This window comes from Hippocampus guttulatus, chromosome 5, assembly GCF_054856545.1.
Source record: "Hippocampus guttulatus isolate MCC_2025c chromosome 5, RoL_Hgut_1.0, whole genome shotgun sequence".
Lineage (NCBI taxonomy): Eukaryota > Metazoa > Chordata > Actinopteri > Syngnathiformes > Syngnathidae > Hippocampus > Hippocampus guttulatus.
In genome coordinates, this window is record NC_141265.1 from 12,823,262 (window position 1) to 12,845,652 (window position 22,391).

Consider the following 22,391-nt stretch of genomic DNA (forward strand, 5'->3'; position numbering starts at 1 on the left):
GGTCAAAGTCAAACTGGACAATCAACATATGCTTTCATTAATCAGAGCGCACACTGTTAGGGATGGTTGAATGGGAATGAAACGCTTCTGCATTTGATGAGGTATGACATGAAGATGGTTGGCTACAACACACATCATGATTCAGGCCACTTTTATTACCTGGGTGGCTGGGGTTTTCTTCAGAAGCGGAAAGGGGAGAAAGGAGAAAGACTAAATTTCCTACCATAAATACAGTTACAAACAAAAGAAATAGACACCTAGCGGTATACACATCGAGACAGTGAGGCTGTGTGTAAAAACTTACTTTAAAGTACTGTGAGGTCCACTTGAGGGGGAGAAAGAAGAAAAAAAGAGATTGAAATGAAAGAGGTGATAAAAGTAGCAGAGAATGGCCACTAGAGGGAGCCAGAATATCAAAGTCACACCGGAATTACGTTCGGTACACCTGCACTTTCTATTCTAAAAACAAATAAAACCTCCCAAAAATACTAAATGGTGTGAAGTTGTATGTTTTTTTTCCTTAAAAAAGAGTTTAAATTCACACATGAGTCCATTTACCCTTATATACTACACCCTCTATAAAACTTAGGAGTTCCTTCGGAAATTTGCATCATTCATATCCTCTGCAGGACGTGAGAAGGCGAAAAGTAACTTCACACGTTTATTTTTCTGTATATCTCATGATATTTCAAGTATAACTTGGAGGTTTAAAATCACCACACTGTCCTATTACCCATATTATTTGTGCTTTGATAGATGTTAAGTTTGGAAAATATAATTTTTTGTTGAATCACTGTCCTGTTGTCAACAGGCGATTAACATCAATGCCATATGGCGACCGTTCGTGCATTTAATTGTTAGAAACTCTTGTAACTTTTCGTCCTGTCCCTCAAATGAAGAGTCTAAGTACAATAAAGACAATTATATGAAATAATAATGGCCAATACATTTTCGTCATGTATATTTTCAGATTTATCCTTGAAAAATGACACTAGTGGAATGGACCTTAAAAATCAACATTAGTGAATTTCCAGCATTGCTGCCAAAACTGAGTGCGGTCAATAAAAGGCATTGGCAAGGACAATAAATTATCAATAAGTGCATGCAATGCACACTACACTTCACACACTCACACTCATTGATTTAGGTGCCCTTATTACCGCACTCTCATTATGTGAGTGCGGGAGTGCTGGCGGATATGTGTGTGTGTGTGTGTGTGTGTGTGAAGTGTAGTGTGACAAATTCATTAAGTGAAAGGGTGCAGTAATGCACAGTCCCAAACAGTAAATTCTTCCAATTATATTATATACCGTATTTCTGCAAAAGGCGACCAATCGGTGTTAATTCACTGCAGATGGGAAGAGGTATACAGTATACTAAAGGCGAGGCCTTTATAGTGTTAAATGTATAGTGAATTCATGTCAGGCTGACATAAATCAACACTATATTAATCAACAAATACATAAATAGATTTCCCCATTGAAATTAAGAATCAAACTGTGAACTCAGAGTACAGTGTCTGATTTTACGAGCAATTATTTTAGATATTTATGTGGTTTCACTAATTCTTTTACATGGCCCTTTATGAAAACAAGTTTATCACCCTTATTAAGTGGACTATTTGGTGTGTGGTGTCTCTTTGGGGAATGACCACCATTTTGATGAAATAGGGTATTTCAACGATGTTTGTCAAGACAATCATGAAGTGGACATGCATCAGAAACTAACTTTGTAACCAGATGAACTGTTGTCGTCTGAAAAGGAGGGGGGGGAAAAACAGATTGAAAGGGGGCAAAAATAGTAAGACAGGAAATTCAAAACAGTTCTTAACAGGCCGCATGCAAACAACATGCTGAGCCGGCGCAAGCCTCCCCAGCAGCCATGACAGTGTTAACTAATGATCCCGTTGCAGCCTGACCTGTTTTTTCATCTCAAAAGGTACCACATTCACCTACAAGAGTGGACTGGAGTTGATTTACACAACATTTGAAATAAATAACTAAATAAATAAAGCACGTGCGTGATTCTAAATAGAATCTAGGCCAACTAAATGTCTTGGATCGGCTCTGAATAAAGGACAGCAGCAGGCACTTTTTTTTACATGCACATCCCCCCTTCCAAAGCCACATACCCGCTTCATGATTGATGGAACTGACTTCTAGCTGGACCACCACTTACCCATGAAAGGCTTGTCCGCCCTGATTCTCAACTAGGCCTCGCCTTTGTCCCATGGCCACCTCACAGGCATTCTCAGTGGAGTAGAGGTGGATGGGTGTGTTGTACACGGAAGAGTGGGGCGGGCCCACGGAAGGCGAGGAAGGAGGATGAGGGTGCGAGGAGGCGGGGGTGAAGGCGGATGACGGGGACAGGATCAAAGCGTCCGGGGATGGGCGCCAAGGATGGTCTGACCCGCAGTCCCCGTAGGGTCTGGGGGTCTTGTTGGGTGGGGAGGGGGTGGGTGTGATGACCAAAGGTTTTATGATGTCACATCTGTTCACCTGGCATGCAAATACACACAGCACAGCAGACACATGACAGTCACTGAAGCCTCTTTGGTACCCATTTGCCGTACCATTTGGAAATTGTAAAAGTTTCAAATTTAAAGTGTTGATTTTCAAATTAAGAAAATACTGTAAGCATATTCGGTGAACCTCTGCTATTGACTGAGGATAAGGAACCACACCTTGCCGCAAATAGTGTAAATCTGCGAGTAATTGACACACTCCTAAATAGTTTTAAAATCGCCCATAGAGGTCAAAAGATGGAGGGCAAGCACTACTTTTCTATTAGATCGGGCTATAACTAAATTAATCTACTCTACATACTTCAACATAGTTCATAGCAGGTGCATTTGGAACATATCCATTGTAAATAAATGGGGGTGCACAGTAAATAGGTACAGAGGCATCGGCATGATTAACTGCACAGCATTTCACGAGGTGTGAGTGGTATTCATGCAACACACACACACACACAAAAAAAACATGTCAACATTTCACCATGCATTGAAACATTTATAAGGAGCTACAGCCTGACACTCCAGATGAATCATTTCCAATGATATTGCAGTCATTTTAGAGCAAAGTTGAATTATTATCGCATTTCGCCAAATAGAATCTATCTGCACCATGGTCAAATTCAACAAAATTGCGTTGCAACACTTGTGCCACAACTTAGACCTGCTTTCAGCTGGTCTAACCTTTTAGCCACCTTCAGAATGGCAAGCGTGCACTACCAAATGCCCAAACGTGTTAAACAAGGCTTGTTCCGGCACGAAAATCAAGCTGCATCCGTTTTTATGCCCAAGTGCGCATGATATAGAGCCCATTGTTTCCATAAAACGGCAGATGGTCTGTAAAACTGCTCAGGAAACTCCTCTCAGTTGATGCATCTGATAGACTATTTAAGTGCTTTGGTGCTGCTGTTTTGCTTAGCAAATGAGTTTGTATGGGCTCAGTTCCTCGACTTTTCAATGTCTTTGAGTTGTCACTTTATTTCCTAATGGGGAAACTTAAGCTGTCTCTTTGTCTTAGGTAGCTGACTAATAGAAAGATGGCGGATGTTTGAGGAAATACAGTACCCACTATCATTTCTGCATTTGTTCGGACTGAATATCACCTGGCGTGTCACGGCCTTTGTCAATTATTGTTTTGTGGTTCAAGCCTTAAAGCAATAATACATATTGGAATCATACCTTGGGTGCCACTGGAGGAGCCTTAGAGGCACTGGTGACTCTGAAAAGACAGAAGAAGAAAGGCCCATCATTTCAAGCTGATCTTACTACGCGCCAGACCATAAAAACCTGAGGAGCTCCAAACTGTCCTCCCAATGTACAATATGCATGCTTTAAAGGCAGCTATATTTAGTCACCGAAAGCATCTGCCAAAGTGATACGCTCTACTCTCTGATATCGTGACCACCACTTAAGGCCACTTGCTCCTCCAAAGGTCACATGAGGAAACACTCTGCACACTTTTAAATGCCCTCAGAAGTCAGGATAGTAAAGGTTAGAAAGTCTGATGTACTGTACATCAGTGACGATGGCTCTCCTTGCTCAACAATATTGTAACTGCTCCATTTTTTTTCTTAACAAAGGAAAAATCTGACCGAGAAAGTGCTCGTAGCGTGGAAAACTCAAAAGTAGAGGCACTCCAGTGCATAGGATCTGGTTTTGTCCACTGCATTAAGGCCTGACTGAACACCACTTTAAGGTAATTAAAACTGCCTAGTAACTGAAGAGGAGTCACTGCATTCCGACAAGAGCGAGCCCTTCTCAAAATGTCCTGCTGTGTTACTTGCCAGTGAGTTATTCCACCATGAGTTAAGCGAGGTCCCTTGATCATGTCAAGAGCTGGAGCAGCTAAATCCTGGCATGCCATAAAGTAACTAGACTAGTCCCACTGTGCTGACACAGTTCCTGGAAACTGCTACAATCCTATTTTAAGCGGGCACACATTGATATTCAGTCCATACCAGCGGATTTGGGGCATTATTCTACAAGATGGGAATGTTTGTGAACTTCCCAACAGGAGAAGTGGTAGTTAAGGATGGAACACAATGAGTGAACAGCTAAAATCTACGATCTAAAAGACCTACACCTCAGCACTTTGAGGCCGACGTGCTAACCAGTCGACCACCGGGCTGCCCGATTATTATTATTATTATTATGAGGGTGGCCCGGTAATCAACTGGTTTGCATGTGGGCCTCACCGTGAAGAGGTGCATGGTTCGATTCCGGCTCCGACCCTCCTGTGTGGAGTTTGCATGTTCTCCTTGTGCCCACGTGGGTTTTCTCTGGGTACTCCGGTCTCCTCCCACATTTCAAAAACATGCGTGGAAGGCTGATTGAACACTCTTAATTGTCCCTATCTGTGAGTGTGAGCGTGGATGGTTGTTCGTCTATGTGTGCCCTGTGATTGGCTGGCAACCAGATCAGGGTGTCCCCCGCCTACTGCCCGAAGACAGCTGAGAAAAGCTCCAGTACACCCCGCGACCTTTGTGAGGAGAAAGCGGATCAAAAAATGGATGGATGGATGAAAACATGATCTGCTCGGGAAAAAAAGGCAGATCAGGAATCACCGCAATTAATTCATTCAATAAATCAATCTAAATTAATTTTAAAAAGGAATCTAGAAAGGTTTACTTCCATCGCTGATTAAAAAAAATCCAATAAAAATTTGTTCACCAGTGAAATGATGATGATACTTCTTTATTAATTTGGGATAATCCCCTTGAGATACAACATCTCATCTGGAAGGAGGTCCCACAATGAAATGAATCACTGATGTGATCTGGTCGTAGAAAACAATAACACTTTTCAAATAGCTGAGTCTATGATGAAACCTAATTCACCAACATTGTATTATTTAGTCCAATAAATAACAATAGGTTTCCATAGGTTGGCCAAAAATGGAAATGATAGAGTAAAAATTTACAATTTGATGTCATCACTATCTTAGTCCGTTTCAAGATCCGAACTACAAAAGCAGACAAATTCCACACCATTGCTAAGTTTCATTGCATTGTCATTAACACAACTGAAATGACTAAAATTAATAAATAAATAAAATGGGAGTAAAGTGTACACAAACGGCAAACACCCATGTGCACCAAGGTACGAGCTTCCCTGTTGTGAAACAATGGGCCCTCGCACACGCGCCCTATCAGATACTTTACACCCTGGAATGTTTGTCCCGAGCTCAACTGCATGAGGGCCACACGAGAAAGTGGACGCGATACAGACGGCGTCAACGCGACACTGACAGGCGTGGCATTCATACCTCTTGAACACCCAATGGAAATATGTACCGAGGTCTTCTGGTATGTGCCACACCGAAGAGGGCTTTCATTAATCGTGAAAGAGTTTTCCTTCCGTCACACACGAGCGTTAACTGTCAAGTAACTGTTAATTTGATCTTCTATAAGAGGGGAAATACATCCGTTTGTGCGTCTCTGCGTTTCAGGCTATTTTAGTCGCCGTGAAGCTTGCGGAGGTGACGACAGTAGCACTTCATCATTTGTCGTCATCGCGTTACCCATAAAGGCGTGGGTGAGCCTTCACAGATGTTTGTTTGCGAGGGAAATAAACTACCAAGCAGATATTTGAGAGGCCACCGAGAGGAGTTGTGTAACGAAAGTAATGTAAGGAATTACTAATATTGTGTTGGGCATAGCATAGCCATCGCGATCTTGATGCTTTTTTAAATGCGGCATTAATTTTTCTGTTGAAGACTTCTCGATTTCGAGGAACGTCACTTAAGTGGTTGCGGTGTGTGTGTTGCACTTGTGAGACACGAATCTAATTTATTCCCGAATTTGTCATTTAATTAATCTACCCTTAAAGAAATGAACTGAAATGCCATGAATCCACCCCCATCCAAAAAATAAAAAATAAATAAAAACAGTCCTGCGTTGTAAGAAACAAACATAAAAACTGATAAAAGACCATGTAATATTTTATACAGCAGAATTATTGTTTATACTGTAGCACTATATTTCTGAGTTGAACATATGCCATTAAGGGGCGTGGCCTAGCGCTTTATACACGTGAGCGCCTATAGCAGCTCCTTGGGAGTATACATATTTTGTATTTCTGTGCTTGATTATTTGTACTGTTTAATAAAAGGATCCATGGACCTCGTCGCTAAATTTGTAACAGCATTACATGAATTGCGAAATGAGCTACACAGTAAAAACAGCCACTGCAGACATCTGAGATTATTCGATACTGCTGGCAGTTTTTCTGTTTCATGTTAAATGGAATAAATAAATCTGTTCCTGTTCTCACACATGCACACACACACAAAAACTAGCTTTTTTTTTTTTTGGTACTTTGTTCTTTTACCCACAACCCCAATCTGCTTCAAAATGGCTGTGATATTAGTGGGTTTACAAATCTGGCAAATTGTATATATTGTGTAATATATTACATTTTGGATTTAACTTGCCCAACACTGTCCACTTCCCAGAAAAAAACTGAACTGACGCTTGTTCAAATATATAAATAAAACAGGCTAGCTGACATGCCCCGCCCCCCAAACATATGCACATCATAAAATAGTGGCCAGACAAGGCCATTTAGTGAAGAGGGGAAAAAACACGGGCAAGTATGACACACTTTTAAATGTTTATTTGCACCTCATGAATGATTTCATGTCTTGGGTTAAACTGCTCCTTGAATATTATTGATCATTTTACATACTTCATGACCGACAATCATTTATATTGTAAGTAAGCTGTTTTGTGTCATGATCGGCCATTTGGAATGGAAGCAATCATGTTAAGGTTGGTAAAAGTTTTTTTTTGTTTTGTTTTTTGGTCCTAAAAAACTAAGGATTTTTTTTTTTTACTTCTACCTTAATTTGAAGCAGACAGACCAACGTGATGAGGAGACGATGCCAGGAGGACCAATCATTGCCACGTGTGCTTCACCACTTTGCTGCTCCGGCGTAAATTAGTTTGTGTGTTGATGACAAAGGCGGCTTGAACTTTGAGGGTAGATGAATCTTAGCATGTAGGATGCATGTAGGGTGTACCAAGTACAGCTGCTTAAACACCTGGGACCATGAATAGTTAATTCCAAATAGTGGTCCACTTGGGCCCAAAAACTTCAAAGATGGCCCTTTGAATAACAAAAGAATTGCTCCCAGCCAGAACAGACAGACCAACAGGAAACAAAAATGCATATATCATAGTCAACGTTTTTATTTTATTTTATTTTTTTAAATCACATGCTTCTGCTTTTAAGAGTGGGTCCTATGCAGGAGACGTTAAAGAATAGGAATCCCTGCCTTGAAGGCTAACTAATTACGTGCCAGGGCTGACTAAGGGGAAGTATTAATTGGGGGAGGGCCAACCGGCATGAGAACATCCAAATGCTTTAAGCGGCATCCAAGTGGGTTTAATTAGACCATCGGCTCCACATAAGACCTTTTAAGCTGAAGTTGCTGTTCCAGAAAGCATTGCTTATCATACTGACACAATGTTCACTGAGCAATGCTATATTCAATACTGTATATGCTGAATGTGAAAAAGACAGCAAAAACAACAAACACCCTCCGTTAAAGGGGAGATGTTATGTAATATATATCTATATAGTAGGGTCTTTGGACTGCCTGTACACCCATTAAGTATGAAATCACACAATGAAATAAATCTTTAGTGAGACGCCTAATTATGAAAATGTGTCTGTAAGCTAGCCGTTCCAAATGTTTAAAAATTGTGATGTCATACGTCCACAAATGTACATTCCCTAACGCCTACGCAGGGACACTATCGTGACTAAGCCAAAAGCTAAGCAGTTTCAGAAGCACAGATTAGCATTAGCCTCTGATAAGTGGCACATACTTGTGAAGTTGTCAACATCGTGGTGGGCAGTATTTTTGTTTGGTGTTGTGTCACATACACAGATCCGTTCCGCAAAATGACCGGTGAAATTTGACGGCTTGGTGATAAAATGCGGTCTCTCTCAGTCAATGTAAAATCCATGTTTCAATTGTCTCCTTTTAAAGGGGAAGTTAAGTGAAAAAGATTCTTGGCAATAATAAGGTCTCTGCGCCCCTACTAGTCTAAACATGGCATTTTGATTTATATTATGGCTGTGTAATACTGTATAAAGTAAGCAAGAAAATCTACCCGTTTTCATCCATCTCACAGGGCGGCCATTTTCCCTTGTACTACAACTTGCCGTCGACTGAAAATGACATCACAGTGCCTAAGGATTCGGCTTGAGAACGTCCACGACCAAACCCAGACAACAGGTGAGCCGTGATTGGTTCTGACCTATCCTGAGGGCACTGTGGTGTGTCTTTCAGTTGATAACAAGTGGTAGCACGAGGCAAAATGGTTGCCGCCTTTGGTGGATAAAAACAGGTACACTTTGCTGCTTAATTTATACTGCCAAAACACAATATTTTTCGACTAATGGGGGCACACAGAATATATTATTGTCAAGAATTATTTATTTTACTTGACTTCCCCTTCAAGAGAAGAGGAACAGGACAAAAGGTGCAGAACAAACAATTGTGTGATTGTTAAGAATGTTAAAATTTAGTCTCAAACACTTTGACTTTTTTTTTTTGTCCATACTTTGTATTTTAGCTCACCAATATAAATAATAACACTTATCAATAAGAAATGCACTCAAGCCTGTAAAACATTTGATTGTTTGCACATGTCGTCTCGCTTCGAACACTTTACAACTGTAATAAAACATTTTGGATTTTACTCGTGCCAATGTTCCTGTGGCTAACCATACAAACGGCTTTTTTTTTTTTTTGCTGACTACTGTGACATAGCAACACAACAATAAGTTTTACATTGACAACCCGCCTCTTCTGAGTTGGGGATAACTCGATTACATACTGTATATTGATAACAAATGGCATCATTGTGTACGTTTGCTCAATATTACACATTTTATTAATCATGACATGTAATCATGTTATCCACGCTGAACTAATAATAAAGCTAATGACCGTGTATATTTATTTTGAAAATTGTGTCATCTAAAGAGTGTTTTGATTATGATTTATTTCCAAGCTATAATTAGGGGATAGTTTTCTTTGGAACGAAATCTCAGTGTGTCGTTTACGTCAGGCTCATCTTGTCAGCCCAAAATTCATTTATAGTCATTACTAAGTAGTTGTGAGTAGTCCGTGTTTAATTATTTTCTCCAAAACATCCCAAATGATCCTTCACAAAGTTCCAGCTGCAGTGTTTGGTTATCATTCATCATGACCGACTGGCCTTGAAGGGACTGGTTTTAGTTTACAGAAAGATACATGAGAGAAAAGACGAGATGGTTGAGCATGACATTTTTAGCCCATGCAGTAAGACAACTATATTACGTTTCAACGTTCTCGCCACATAGAGCGCGGATGTTTCACTAACATACAGTACAGGCAAATCTGAATTTAGAGTTGTGCAACTTTAGTGTGGTATCATGTTGGGCAGTGCTGAAGTTTACCTGAAGATGCCCGTACTAATCTACAGTCATAAAATATACATTATGCCTGTAGGTATTCTGTTTTCTGTTTGTGTGCGTTGCTTTTCAGTGTGTGCGAAAGTAGCAGTTGTTTGAAAGTGTACAATTAATACAACATTTATGCTAATTTCCCTTAGTTTAGCATTTCACATCATATTTTACAATCAAACTAGTGGACTCATATGGTTTGGTTGGTCATTATGGTATCATCATTTGTCTGTTGTTTCATGAATCAGTTTTACAGTATACTTCAGCTGGGAGTTACAAATAAACAGCTCGAAGCAAGCACACTTTGACTCTTATCTGGACATCAATAGAGTGAGAACAGATGCTAGGGTATACTTCATAAAGTGTCATGTAACACGTTTAAGTTTGTTTTAATAACTTGAATGGTGTTTAAAGCATATCGAAGTTCATGTTCTCTTTGTATTGTAGCTTTTCCCAGGATTATGGGTGCGTCTCCAACATATCCCCTGTGATAAACGCGCAAAAACAAGCGATTTGCAAAAGACGGGCAGCGGCAGGTGCATGTCTAAATGCAGCAACATTCTCCCGGTATTAGGACAGTACTGGCAAATACGAGCATGGCCAATAGCGACGGCGATGGGGTTTTAGATGATCTTTGGCGAATACTGCAGCCTCATGAAGGACACAGACAGGTGAGGAGCTTTGGCTGTGGAACATCACTGGCAAGCAATCGCGACGGATAAAGTGACGACGGCAGCTGCGGGGGGAGACTTGTAAAGGGAAGGGAATTGCTAGACGCTACAGCAAAAAAAACAACAACAAAAAACACTTATAATCTACGTGAAGTGATAATTTACATACAGTGTTGATTTGAGATGCAAGTTAAGTTGGTTGACTATCGGATTGGTTGGTCAGAGCTCTCAACAAGCACATCTGTGATGATCCGCACACTTGTCAGCATCTCTGTTGAATATGATGTATTTCATCTGTGCGCTTCTGTCATGTTGCTCGGCGGCCAAGTGGTAAGTACGTCATCCTCACGGTTGTCAAGTTGGGGGAACAGCTCTGGGCTCTAGCCTTCATGCATAGTTTTTCTTTTTTGGGGGCTTCTTTTCCTTGTGCTACTATAAATTATCCTCCCACATAGTAAAAACATGCATGTTAAATTCACCGAAGACACTTAATTGTCCTTAGGTGTGAATGGTCGTATGTTGATATGGGTTGACGAGTGACCAATCTAAAGTGTTATCTGCCTCCTGTCCAAAGTCCCACTGTTTTTGTCATGTTATGATCGATTCCGAACTGCTCCAAATGAGTTTCACGGTTCTGTGCTGTTAGCTTGTGTTTTTGTCTAGTATTGACGGTTTCTATAACTGTGATGTGACAGAGGTCTTATTAACCCTTTCAGGCACAGCGGTTACTACAGTGGACAGCTTATCATGTTATCAGGTTACAGGGTGCATGAAAGGGTTAGGGAGTAAATTAAGGTCATGGGAAGAGGTGGCTTTTGGTTGAGGGACTGAGCGTAAAAGATCGGGAACCAAATGACATGAATTAACTGTGTAGGTTTCCAATACATCAAACTCTGCATTAGCTATGAGGCGCTTGACTATACAAGCCAACCCAAGAGGACCGTGGCCAAGTGGCATGTCCAGCGCACGTGCACGACACACATGACCGCCACACATGGCAAAGCGATTGGCTTCAAGTACGGGCTTCAAATACAACCCGGGGATCTTGCCATCTCTATTCTGAGAACGCAATGTCAACAAAATGAAAGCATACACCCCAACCCGACTTCAACTTCCCAAATAGAACCCCCTCGCTTGGGGGGTGACTCCATGGCAACTTTCTGGACTAAAAAATAACTCAAGCAGCTGTCAGTTTCAGAGCTGTACACACACATACACACATTCATGTATATGTGTGTGTATGTATATGCTAGGCGGGGCAGGTTGCGCGCAAGACTTAGTTGACAGTGAGCATTCACGTGCAGTCTCTATTGCGATGATACCTCTGTACTGTCCTGATGCGCCAAAGAGTTTCTTTGTGTTTACTCAACAAAACTTCATCTGTGTTTACGTGAGGACTAACAATGCATTTTTCCCCAGTGCATCACGTTACAGACAAAACAACACAAGTGAGGTGGTGATAAGTAACAAAGTACAAATATTTTGTTACTGTACTGAAGTCATTTTTTCGGGTAGTTCTACTTTACTTGCTTACTTTTTTTGTCTGCCGGCTCACTACTTTTTTTTCCCCCTCTCTTTAAAAAAGACATTTGTACTCTGTTTAATATTAAATTGCACATACAGGTAAGGTGTATCAGTTGTTAGCATAAGCTAATTTTGATTTTTTTTTTTGTTAGAAAGTTCACAATGTTTGGACAAAGCTTGTTTTGATAGTATAAAAGTTGAGTCAATACTCATTAGTTCTAAAACAACAACCGACTATGTGTACTGTGATTTTTTTTTCCAACATTCTTCTCAGTAAGATCACTATGAAAGGGACAAGAGGGAAACTATGCTAAGTTACAGGTATCTTACAGGTACTGAAGCAAAGTTCAAAGTCAATTCTTTTTACCTCTAAGTACAGCCGTTGAATCAGAACTTGGATGCTTAGTCGTCTTGTAGTGTCTGTACTTCTACTTAAGTAAAGACTAACTTTTAAGCTATCAATGTAAAATGAGGAGCCCAACTAAAAATGCTAAATTAGCTAATGATGAATGTGAAAAGGTATGCCTCACTCTTATGCGTTTATTTTTTGTTTTGTTTTTAAGATGATGGTTTTTAGCCTAGCGGGGGGAAATGTATTCATCATGAATTATTCTTGCAGCCAACAAAATATGAAAAAAATTCAAGGCAATGTTTGAAGAATATCTTGCTTCTGTTGTGTCGTAAATGCTCCAAAGTGGATGTCTGTTGCTGATTTTTGTGCTGAATAAATCCCCAAAATCTCACTCAATCAAAATCATAACGATGGGCGTCTTCCCCTTTCTCTGTTTGTTTACCAAATTTTTACCATGTGTGTATCATCCGAGGGAGTTGAAAAAAAACCTATTTTGATAACATAAACTGGCGGTCGAGTGGTTAGCACGTCGACCTCACAGCGCAGAGGTACGGGTTCGATCCCGGCTCCGGCCTCCCTGTGTGGGGTTTGCATGTTCTCATCGGGTCTGCGTGGGTTTTCTCCGGGTACTCCGGTTTCCTCCCACATTCCCAAAACATGCATGATTGAACACTCTCAATTGTCCCAAGGTGTGAGTGTGAGCGCGGGGAGTTGTTCGAATCTGTGTGCCCTGCGATTGGCTGGCAACCGGTTCAGGGTGTCCCCCGCCTACTGCCCGAAGACAGCTGGGATAGGCTCCAGCACCCCCAGCGACCCTTGTGAGAATAAAGCGGATCAGAAAATGGACGGATGGATGAAAGGAGAGAAACTACTTAAGAAATGGTACTCCAAACCATCACTCAGGCACTTCTAAATATCAACCACAGAGTATTTTGGAGTTGAGTGCCGAGACATGAGCTTAGCATCACTGCTGAGTCGTATGCAAGGTCTGTAAACCAACGCTACCGCAGGAAGGCAACACCAAGTCCCGTGTGTAAATCCGCCGTTACCGCACGTCTGAAAAATCAGATTGTGCCTATCCATGATTTATTGTGGCCTGTCATTGTGGCTTTCCACATGAGCAGGCTACACCCCCACCCTGCTTCATGAGACGCATGTGACAAGTCCACCATTGATGCGCTGTGCCATAAAGATCAACATTGTAATTATGTGGTTGGAGCTCCATTCAACAGATCTAAAAAAACAAAAAAACAAAGCAAACCTTCATCTTAAAAGCTACTTCCAAAGCTTTGTTCTTTGCGCGAAATCTTATTTACTCAAAGCGGGCATTCTTTTCCTGCATACTGTCACGTCTCCTTCGAGCTCAAGGTGCTTCAGGTTCATTTTGTTTCATTTTTTAACAGCCTTAGCACCAAATAACATTAAATCTGCACATGCATGCAAGCCCATTAAAAGGACTTCCTGCGGTGAATGGAGTGTTTAGTTTAAAAAAAAAAAAAAGGAAAGAATGTTGAATAATAAAAGGTCATTTAGTTACATTCCAAGGTGGTGGTGGTGGGGGGGGGGGGGGTTAAATAAATACAGTATCAGTTAATAGTGAACCTCCGAAAAATTGATCACGTTTTCAAAACTTCCCCCCCATCTCTAAAACGTATTTTCAGCTGTTTTAAAGGAGTCTTATGCCTTTTGTTCACAATTTAAAACGGTTTCCATTACAGCAAACTTATCATTATTATTATTATTGATTAATGTGTTTAATTGCCTCATCTAATTACTTTTCATGGAAGTAATTCTAATGTGACTCAGGGTTAAAGTGGCATGGTAAACACAAGATAACCAACTGAACCAGAATAGGGTGGGGGGTATTGCCATTGATAAGTGGGTATATCCTGTTGGCCTTTTAAAAGAAGGCTTTTTTTCCCTAATTTTGAATACGAACCAAACTTGGGTGTTCATGATTAAGACGGGGGGAAGTTGCTGAACAGTGGTTATAAAATAAAAATTGCATATTAACTCCAGACATGTGCATGCCACATGTGTATCAGTGTAACAAGATAGCAGCAGCTGCTTTCACTGTACTATAAGTATCTCATCAAATTCAATTTCGAATGACAACGATGGCGGGAATGGAAAAATCATTAGGTCAACTCGTTTTATTTTGATTTGTGCACCGAACTTAGCATAATGTCCTGACCCTTGCTGCCTGCCATCTGTAAGAGCACAAATGTGTTTTCCATCAACTTGAGTGTTTTTTATTTGTGCATTTTCTGATCTCAATTCTGTTTCTAGTCTTTTTTGCTACAAACCCATTTCTTTAGTTTAACAACCTAGCATGATGAGTTGGTTCAAAAATAATTAGTCTAATGGTAGCCTACAAATGCCTCAGGGGACTGTACAGCTTGGAAATTGACCAAAAAAATATTTGGAAATAAAAAAATGGCTTATGTGAAGTCAAATGGCGCTATGCTCACTGTAGTTAGCTAAAGCAATGCGTGAGAATAGTAGAATCGACAGCTAACATTAGCGGCTAATGCTGATTGGCTAGTTGCTCTTGGTGTCGTGACTTGTGATCAAAGATTAGCGGTTGAAGACACACAATTTGAAGCACAATCCAAATTTGGAAAAGGTTTCACAAGTCAAACTTGTGAAACCTTTTTTTTTTTTTTTGGACAAATAAAAGACAAAATGAAAGTGTATTCATTTCAGCAGCATCTATCAAACACACTCTTTAAACGCCTTTGTTTTCTCAGTCCCAGAACCAACTCATTTTGCAACTCAAGGTACCACCGTAGGTAATTTAATATGCAGCGGTTAACATTGTTTACATTTCCATTATTTCCGTATCAACAAGCGATCGGATTGTAGTCAACTTCAAGGCGGTTCTGTTCATCAATTCGTTGTTGTCCTCACTCATTTTTCCACCCTTCCCTTCACATCCCTCTCACTAAGCCATTCTCTATATTTGAAAAGGGAACAAAAACCTATGTCCAGTTTAAATTCACACACCGCATTGCATAATTTGTCCTCTTATTGTTACATTTGCCAAATCAAACCCAATCAAAACGGACAAACAACGGTGAAAGGTTACAAAACATGTCAAACTAACAGAAAGTCGCAGACCAAACGGAAACCTTTTCCGTGACGCATGTAAAACTCTAAAGTCCAGATGTTGACCAAGGCATGACCGTGTTTGAATACACAGAATGTCTCGTCTGGCGGTGCCAGCGAGTGCCTAGCAACGCTAACAGAAAAGTCTGGTGGCTCATACATCGGAGCCATCTGTCCCCAATCAGACTGCTTGATCACAGTGTTAATAAAAATGATACTCGGACCACCTTGTTCTAATAAAACATGAATCTGTTTGATCAATGACAGAATTCTTTAAATGCCAAAAAAGGAAGAACACCCTTCCATGAGCTTTGAGCAGAAATAGTACATCGACCAACACTGTTGAGTGAACCGCTATTATATTTCACGGTTCATACAGTACACAGGCAAAATTCAAATTTAAGTTGCACACGTTCAGTGTACAGTAGTAGCAAGTTGTGCCGCAACACAAAAGTCTGCTTGAAACGATGAAGCATAAGAGAAGAAGACGGTTTGCTCTTTTACTGTTTGTTGTCCCCACAGAGCAGAGAGCATACATGCCTGTGAGTGTTGTTCTATGCTCAGTTTTACAAAACTTCAACTGGAAATTACAAAACTCGACACAAGCAGGCTTTGACTCTTATTTGGAGAACAGTACAAGCGAGAAGCTCTTTTTCGCTTTTGTGTCCTCACGGTGATGTCTTTCATTTCTTGACAGCGATCGCGATAACACGTCGTCAGGAATATTTCAAATAGTGTGTGTTTTAAATTGTTTTTAAAGGATGTCGCAGTGGTAAGAAGGTGAACAAAAGGGTCCCGTTTGGCGGGTAGGTCTGGAACATAACCCGCATGATCGTCTGAGCATTTTGGAAGACAGCAGATGGGATTTTCTCATCCCCACAACCATCCGAGCAAAAATAATCTTAAAGATAACTACACTATTAAAAAAAAGCAGTGTACTCTGTGGTTGTTCTAAAATTATTTATTTGTGCTTCTCTTCGAAACCTTTTATGCCCCATTATTTTATTCTTCAACATGGACTATGTCCGATCGGACTATAATTGTTTTCGCTTATCCCAGGGCGATGTGACCTTTGACTTTGATTTAATTAAAAAGCAATAATCCCCCCCAAACATAAGTAAACATAATCAACAGACTAATAAGTCATTAATCAGTCACGTGTGAGACTTACAGTAATGTGAGAACGTACGAAACTCCATCTGTGATTGTATACATTTTCCATCAACCATTGTGATAAATGGCTACAAGTTCTATTTACACATAAAATCGTTGTAAAAAGCACTTGGACCCCCCCACCCCTACCCCCAATGAGATAGCATTTAATCCTGAACACTTACTTCTGTAGGGTGAGGCTGAGATTGCCCGTGCAGTTCTTGATCTTGTTCTGGGCCTCCAGGTGGTTCATCCCGTCAGTGGCGATGCCATCGATGGACAGAACTTTGTCTCCGATAGCGACGCCAGCTTTGGCCGCTTTACCGCTGTCGTTCAGCTGCACAAATGAAATAAGGACAAGTGGTTTGATTGACATATGGGTTTGTCTTGAAATGATCAAATTCAACCTAGCTTGGGTTTTTAACCATATCATAGCTCTTTGTTAGCGCACCTCTACAATATCACGGCAGTACATATCATGGTTAATTTTTGGGGTGCTGCGATGCATCGGAAAGACTGTATAACAAAATGAGAATGTCCACAGCTCACACACAGACACACACCTAGACTCTTAAAGACATATGCAAATACACAGAAACTACGATGTGCGTAACCTTGAAGCTTTTGTCAATCATCGTACTGGAACTAAAACAATCATGCAAGCCTAAACTACGACACTTGATTGAACATTTGTCTTGCAATCTTCACCTGTTCAGTCACAAGGTTTGACAGATGAGCGAAAGACCGAGCTCAAATATAAAAGCAGCTGAAGTACAACAATGTGAGGTAGAATATAGCCAACGGATATCCAAAGCAGAATCCTTAAGAGGTTAAGACTTTTGCCCTTTCAAAGACCCTACAAATGGCAGGAGTGTAAGAAAGGTTCTTCGGCATCTTATCTTCAATCGCGAGCGCAACAGCCAGTAAGCCTCGAACCAGTTAAAGGCACGGATGACAACGCACCCTTTAAAAGGAATTGTTAAAAAGGTGACGCCGGATTTATGAGGCGGTACGCAGAAACAAACCGGTTTATAGTCTTTGGGACAAACACCATGTAAGTCTTGGTTTGTATGCGTACCTGACACCGCTTGGTGTTGTCTTCGATGTTTGTCTTACACCGTTCCATTGAGCCGAATTGAAAAATGAGAACACTCGCAGGGAGCTGCTTTAGGCCACAACTCATGTCCAGACGTTAACATACAACACAGACTAAATGGCCAACATACAAAAAATTCAATATGTACAGTTTTTACACCTAAAAAAAAATCTGTTTATTTATTTACATCGTCTTTTATTATGTTTTGATACAATCCAGTGGGATGTTTCTTTTTAAGAACAAAAAAAAAACAAAGGTGTGGTGGTTTTTGGGTGCGAGAAATGAGTGCAGTTCAGTTTATTTCATATTCATGTTCATTTCTACTCCACATGGGTCCCAAATGCAAGAATTAGAATGCATTACATGAGCACATGCTAATGTTTCTTCCACGTTCGAACACCAAGATACAAACTATTAGGTTATGTAAGCACTTTGTAATATAAACCAGACTACTTTCTTATCAGCAGACTGTGGGCGGACAGTAACGCGCGAAGGATGTTACACCCTGTATTGCTTGTCTACTACACCAAAGAACTGCACTCAACCCCCCCCCCTCCACCTAAAAAAAAGAGCTGTATTCTCCTTATACGTTGGCGTTAGCGACTTTTATCAGCCTTTACGTACTGTGCAAGGGTGGCTCTGGTATTTCTCTTGCCACACAAAGGGTCTGAGAGGGGTCTAAAGTGGCAGTGAGGTCATTTGTTTCTTTTGACATGAGGAAAAAAGAGACCACCCACACCTTAGCGACGCGAACTTCTCCCCTTGCAAATAACCCATTTGATCCCACGGCATCCACAATAAAAAGCATTAAAAAAATGTTGGCTTTTCTTCACCCTTCTGAAATATTATCTCACACACATATAGAAATTACACGACATAGTGTATTCAAGACAAGACACTCAAGCACTGATTTAAAAAAAAAAAAGAGAGAGAGAGAATGGGATTAGTGTTAATGCTCTGTGGCCCTCGACCATTTATAGTCATATTTTCCCAACACATGCACACGTTAAATCACTCGCGTGTTCACTGAGAGGAAGTTGCTCTGATTTGACAATAGTTCAACTCAAAACACCTCACATTTGAAACTAAAACAGGATTAGTATGTGTCAAGGTTAAAGGCTTCATTAAATTTATATTTGTGGCTTGATTGGTAGTAATTAATTAGTTTAGCTTGGAAAAATGTATTGATGCAGAAAAAATACACCTCTTTACTAATATATTTCACTTTTTTGACAACATTACGTCCATGTTGGGTCCAATGAGATGTAACGTGTGTAAACTCACTTCCGGACAATAGACAGACATTCAACGACGGGGACACAAAGACACAATGCTTTGCAAAACTTTGCAAGGGGACAACCATAAACGACAATGTGCACACTGGCATGTTATTCCACCATTTTCACAAAAAGTAGACTTACGCAAGTTTTGTGGCACCTCCAATGTCCCCAAGGACAAGCAGAGAGGCGCACGTGTGCAATGAACATTTCAGGAACAAGGAAAAGTGTACAGATTGAGATGGGACATGCCACGCACGTGACATTAAAAACCAATGCTGTGCTGTGTATTTTTAATGAGGTGAAAGCTGAACTGCCCAAGGTAGGATCTATGCCTCCTCTCAAACCTTCGCCATCCCTGGCTCAACTTGTGGGGCGTAATATCCAAAATGCGAGCAAAGACACTGCTCGTAAATTAAGCCGCTGTGATACCAGAACAAAAGCAGCACTCTTCTGATCATGGACGCAAGGTAGGATTTATTAATACCGAGATTATCCATGCGTGTGTAGCTCACAAACTAGCACCATGTTTTCTGAGGCGGTGTGCCAAGTCTGACAGCATGCTGAAGGGTGTACACGAACTTCAAATTTCTGCATGGGAAATTAAGCAAAGTCCTACATTGGACGGGAATTGAACCCGGGCCAACTGCTTGGAAGGCATCTATGCTTACCACTAAACCACCAATGCTACAAAGTCTGAGAAACATTAAATAATAGTGAGTGGATCAGCCATGAGCCAAAGCCATACGCACAGTGTGTATTTACATACCTATACTCTACATCTGTGTTCATTTTATAAGTGTCAATTGGGTTTGGTTTTCTTCTTCTAGTGGACCTTTATTAGGGTCCATCTTTGCTATAATTATTATAGTTCCTCATTTGCACCTTGAGCAATTTATATGGTCCCTCCACATGGCAGAGTTTAACATTTTTGGAGCGCTCCAATCCAATTAAGTGGTCTGAACAATGCAAACTTTCCAGCAAAAGAAGCGACGGTGATGACACAGCAAAAGGTTCCCAAACACGCTATCGCTTTGAACGTCAGAACATTCAAATTTGTCAATGCTGTTTGCAGCCAAATTTGATCAATGTTTATCATATCATGGCAGTTAGTATTTTAAGACCCAGCAAAAAAAAAAGAAGGAAAATGTCTTTCAATTTCAATTTGTAAACAAGACTGTTGTTTACAAGCCTGTCAAATATGGAATGATTTTTTTTTTAAATCAACAAGTAGATGAAATGATGCTTCAAAGTCATAAAAAAACATTAATCCAGCCGATTAGAGAATCTTTTAAACCAAAAAGCCAATCTGACAATCATAACCTCAATTTAGGAGATGTGTGACACAGATGACCTACCAGTCATGCACGATGTGTTCACATGTGCTCTGAACAAGTATGCCGTGTGTTCATATGTCTGCTTTTTACCTCGACAATCCAACCATTCAGTCCCGTGAATACCAGCGTGTTATATTCACGTTTTAGCGAACTGCCGTTTTGCCTTTACGACTTGAAAAAAATGTGGATTTGTTGACGCCGGTCCTGTCTTTAATAGGAACGCTCTTTGTTGAGCCGTACTTTTCCATTCAGAGGTCTGTGTTCAGAGTAATCAGGCAATTATGACTTTAATATTCTGCGGTTCTTGCTGGAGTCGACAGGCTATTTTAGAGAGAGAACATGTAAAATATTAGTCACAGAAAATCCAGTGTTCGAGCCACATTTTCTGTTTGACAGCATTTCCCCCTGTTTCTTTGAAGTTACTTTTCAATTTTACACCATTACTTACTGTAATAGCCTCACAGATGGGAACAGAGAGCCCAGGTTACAATGCACTTTTCAGTATTTTATTGAATGCTGAGATAGGAAAGGAAAATAAATAAATACATTTTTAAAAAACCTCAGTAAGCACACTGACACAGAAGCTGCTGTTTGCCACAGCTCATTTCCAGACACCCACATGCAAACTGGACAACATCACACGACACCTGACAAGGCCCAGCCTCTTAAAGGTACATGCGTGTGCACTAAATCAAATTGTAAACGTAGGTCAGCACTTCTGATTGTGTGTGGGCCAGCAGAGAAGGGCTTCGAGACCTGACTGCACGCCACTGGCACATTGAAATCTCAAGAGGATCAAGCTAGCATCCTTGAGCAACATGTAATATTGGACAGCAAGGTTCATGGCATGGAAACACACATTCAGAACCTTGAGAAAAATAAATTATATGGATTTTTTTTTTAAATCAATGACTGATTGTACATTTTTCCCCCCCATAATCGATAAAGTATAGAACAATAAAACAAACATAACGAGCATTCTCATGAAGCAGCCGCTGTTGGCCACAGCTCACATCCAGACACTCACACGCAGACTTCCCGTCACAACAATTACTGTAATCTATCAATTTTATATTTATGCAATTCTCTGGGGGGGGTTTACACATTTACAGTGTATTTTTTAGATGTTAACTTTATTTTAAGTGTGTGGGAGGGGTTAAACTGTAAAATAGCGCTTTTAAATGGTTCCTCTGAGTCATTGTTTTTAGTTAGTGTGGATGCGTCTGCAATGTGTCTGCCACAATAAACAGGGTGCTCACCGCATTTATGAGTGGAACAAGGTTTGCCTGTGCCGCTCTCATCGTATATAACAGTACATGGCTGCGCGCTTTTTAACTCCACATTCCCAGTTTTGATTCACTTCATCGCAACGTGCTTTGGAAAGGAAAACCACACAGCACCATTATCACAGACACACACACGAGCACATACAAACAAATAGAAATCCAAAGACACAACTGTGGTTAAAAGATGAAAAAGAAATCACATGGCTTCGGTTAGTGGGAAAAGTATCACATCCAAAGTAATAATAACTCAACATGGGGACCCAAAGAGGCCCCGAGGGGCACTGGAATTAGAGCGGGCCAGTCATTCATCATCGGGCTCACGTTGCCATTCGCCTGCGTGCTGCCAAATTTAGTCATTTGTTGGAGCGTTTGTAAATTTGGATCAGAACTGCATGTGTACTTTATCACACTGAGAGCTGTTTCGTACAGCATCCACTTCGGAAAAAAATAAACGCCACCCTCAAATACAGTGCACCTACAATTTATCGCGAGTCACATTAAAGTCCCACCGGTGATTGCTGATAAATCAGCATGTATTGTATTATATACAGATATGGAACGTATTTTATAGTTTTAGCCCTTCCCCCGTTTAACACACATTTATAATTATGACAT

At 40.6% G+C, this 22,391-nt stretch overlaps 1 protein-coding gene across 4 annotated transcripts in view; it reads right to left on the bottom strand.

Moving 5' to 3' along the window:
- Positions 1–22,391, bottom strand: part of pdlim5a (PDZ and LIM domain 5a) — a 39,804-nt gene that overhangs the window by 15,056 nt on the left and 2,357 nt on the right. For 2 of the 4 annotated variants that reach the window (XM_086112197.1, XM_086112196.1), the window contains 3 exons: positions 16,966–17,117; positions 3,695–3,734; positions 2,179–2,498 (listed from right to left, as the gene is read on the bottom strand). In XM_086112197.1, coding sequence (XP_085968323.1) covers positions 2,179–2,498; positions 3,695–3,734; positions 16,966–17,117 — 512 coding nt within the window. Of the gene's footprint in view, positions 1–159; positions 178–304; positions 326–1,728; positions 1,755–2,178; positions 2,499–3,694; positions 3,735–16,965; positions 17,118–22,391 lie in introns of all 4 variants that reach the window. The other 2 variants (XM_086112198.1, XM_086112200.1) reach the window with 2 other exon arrangements.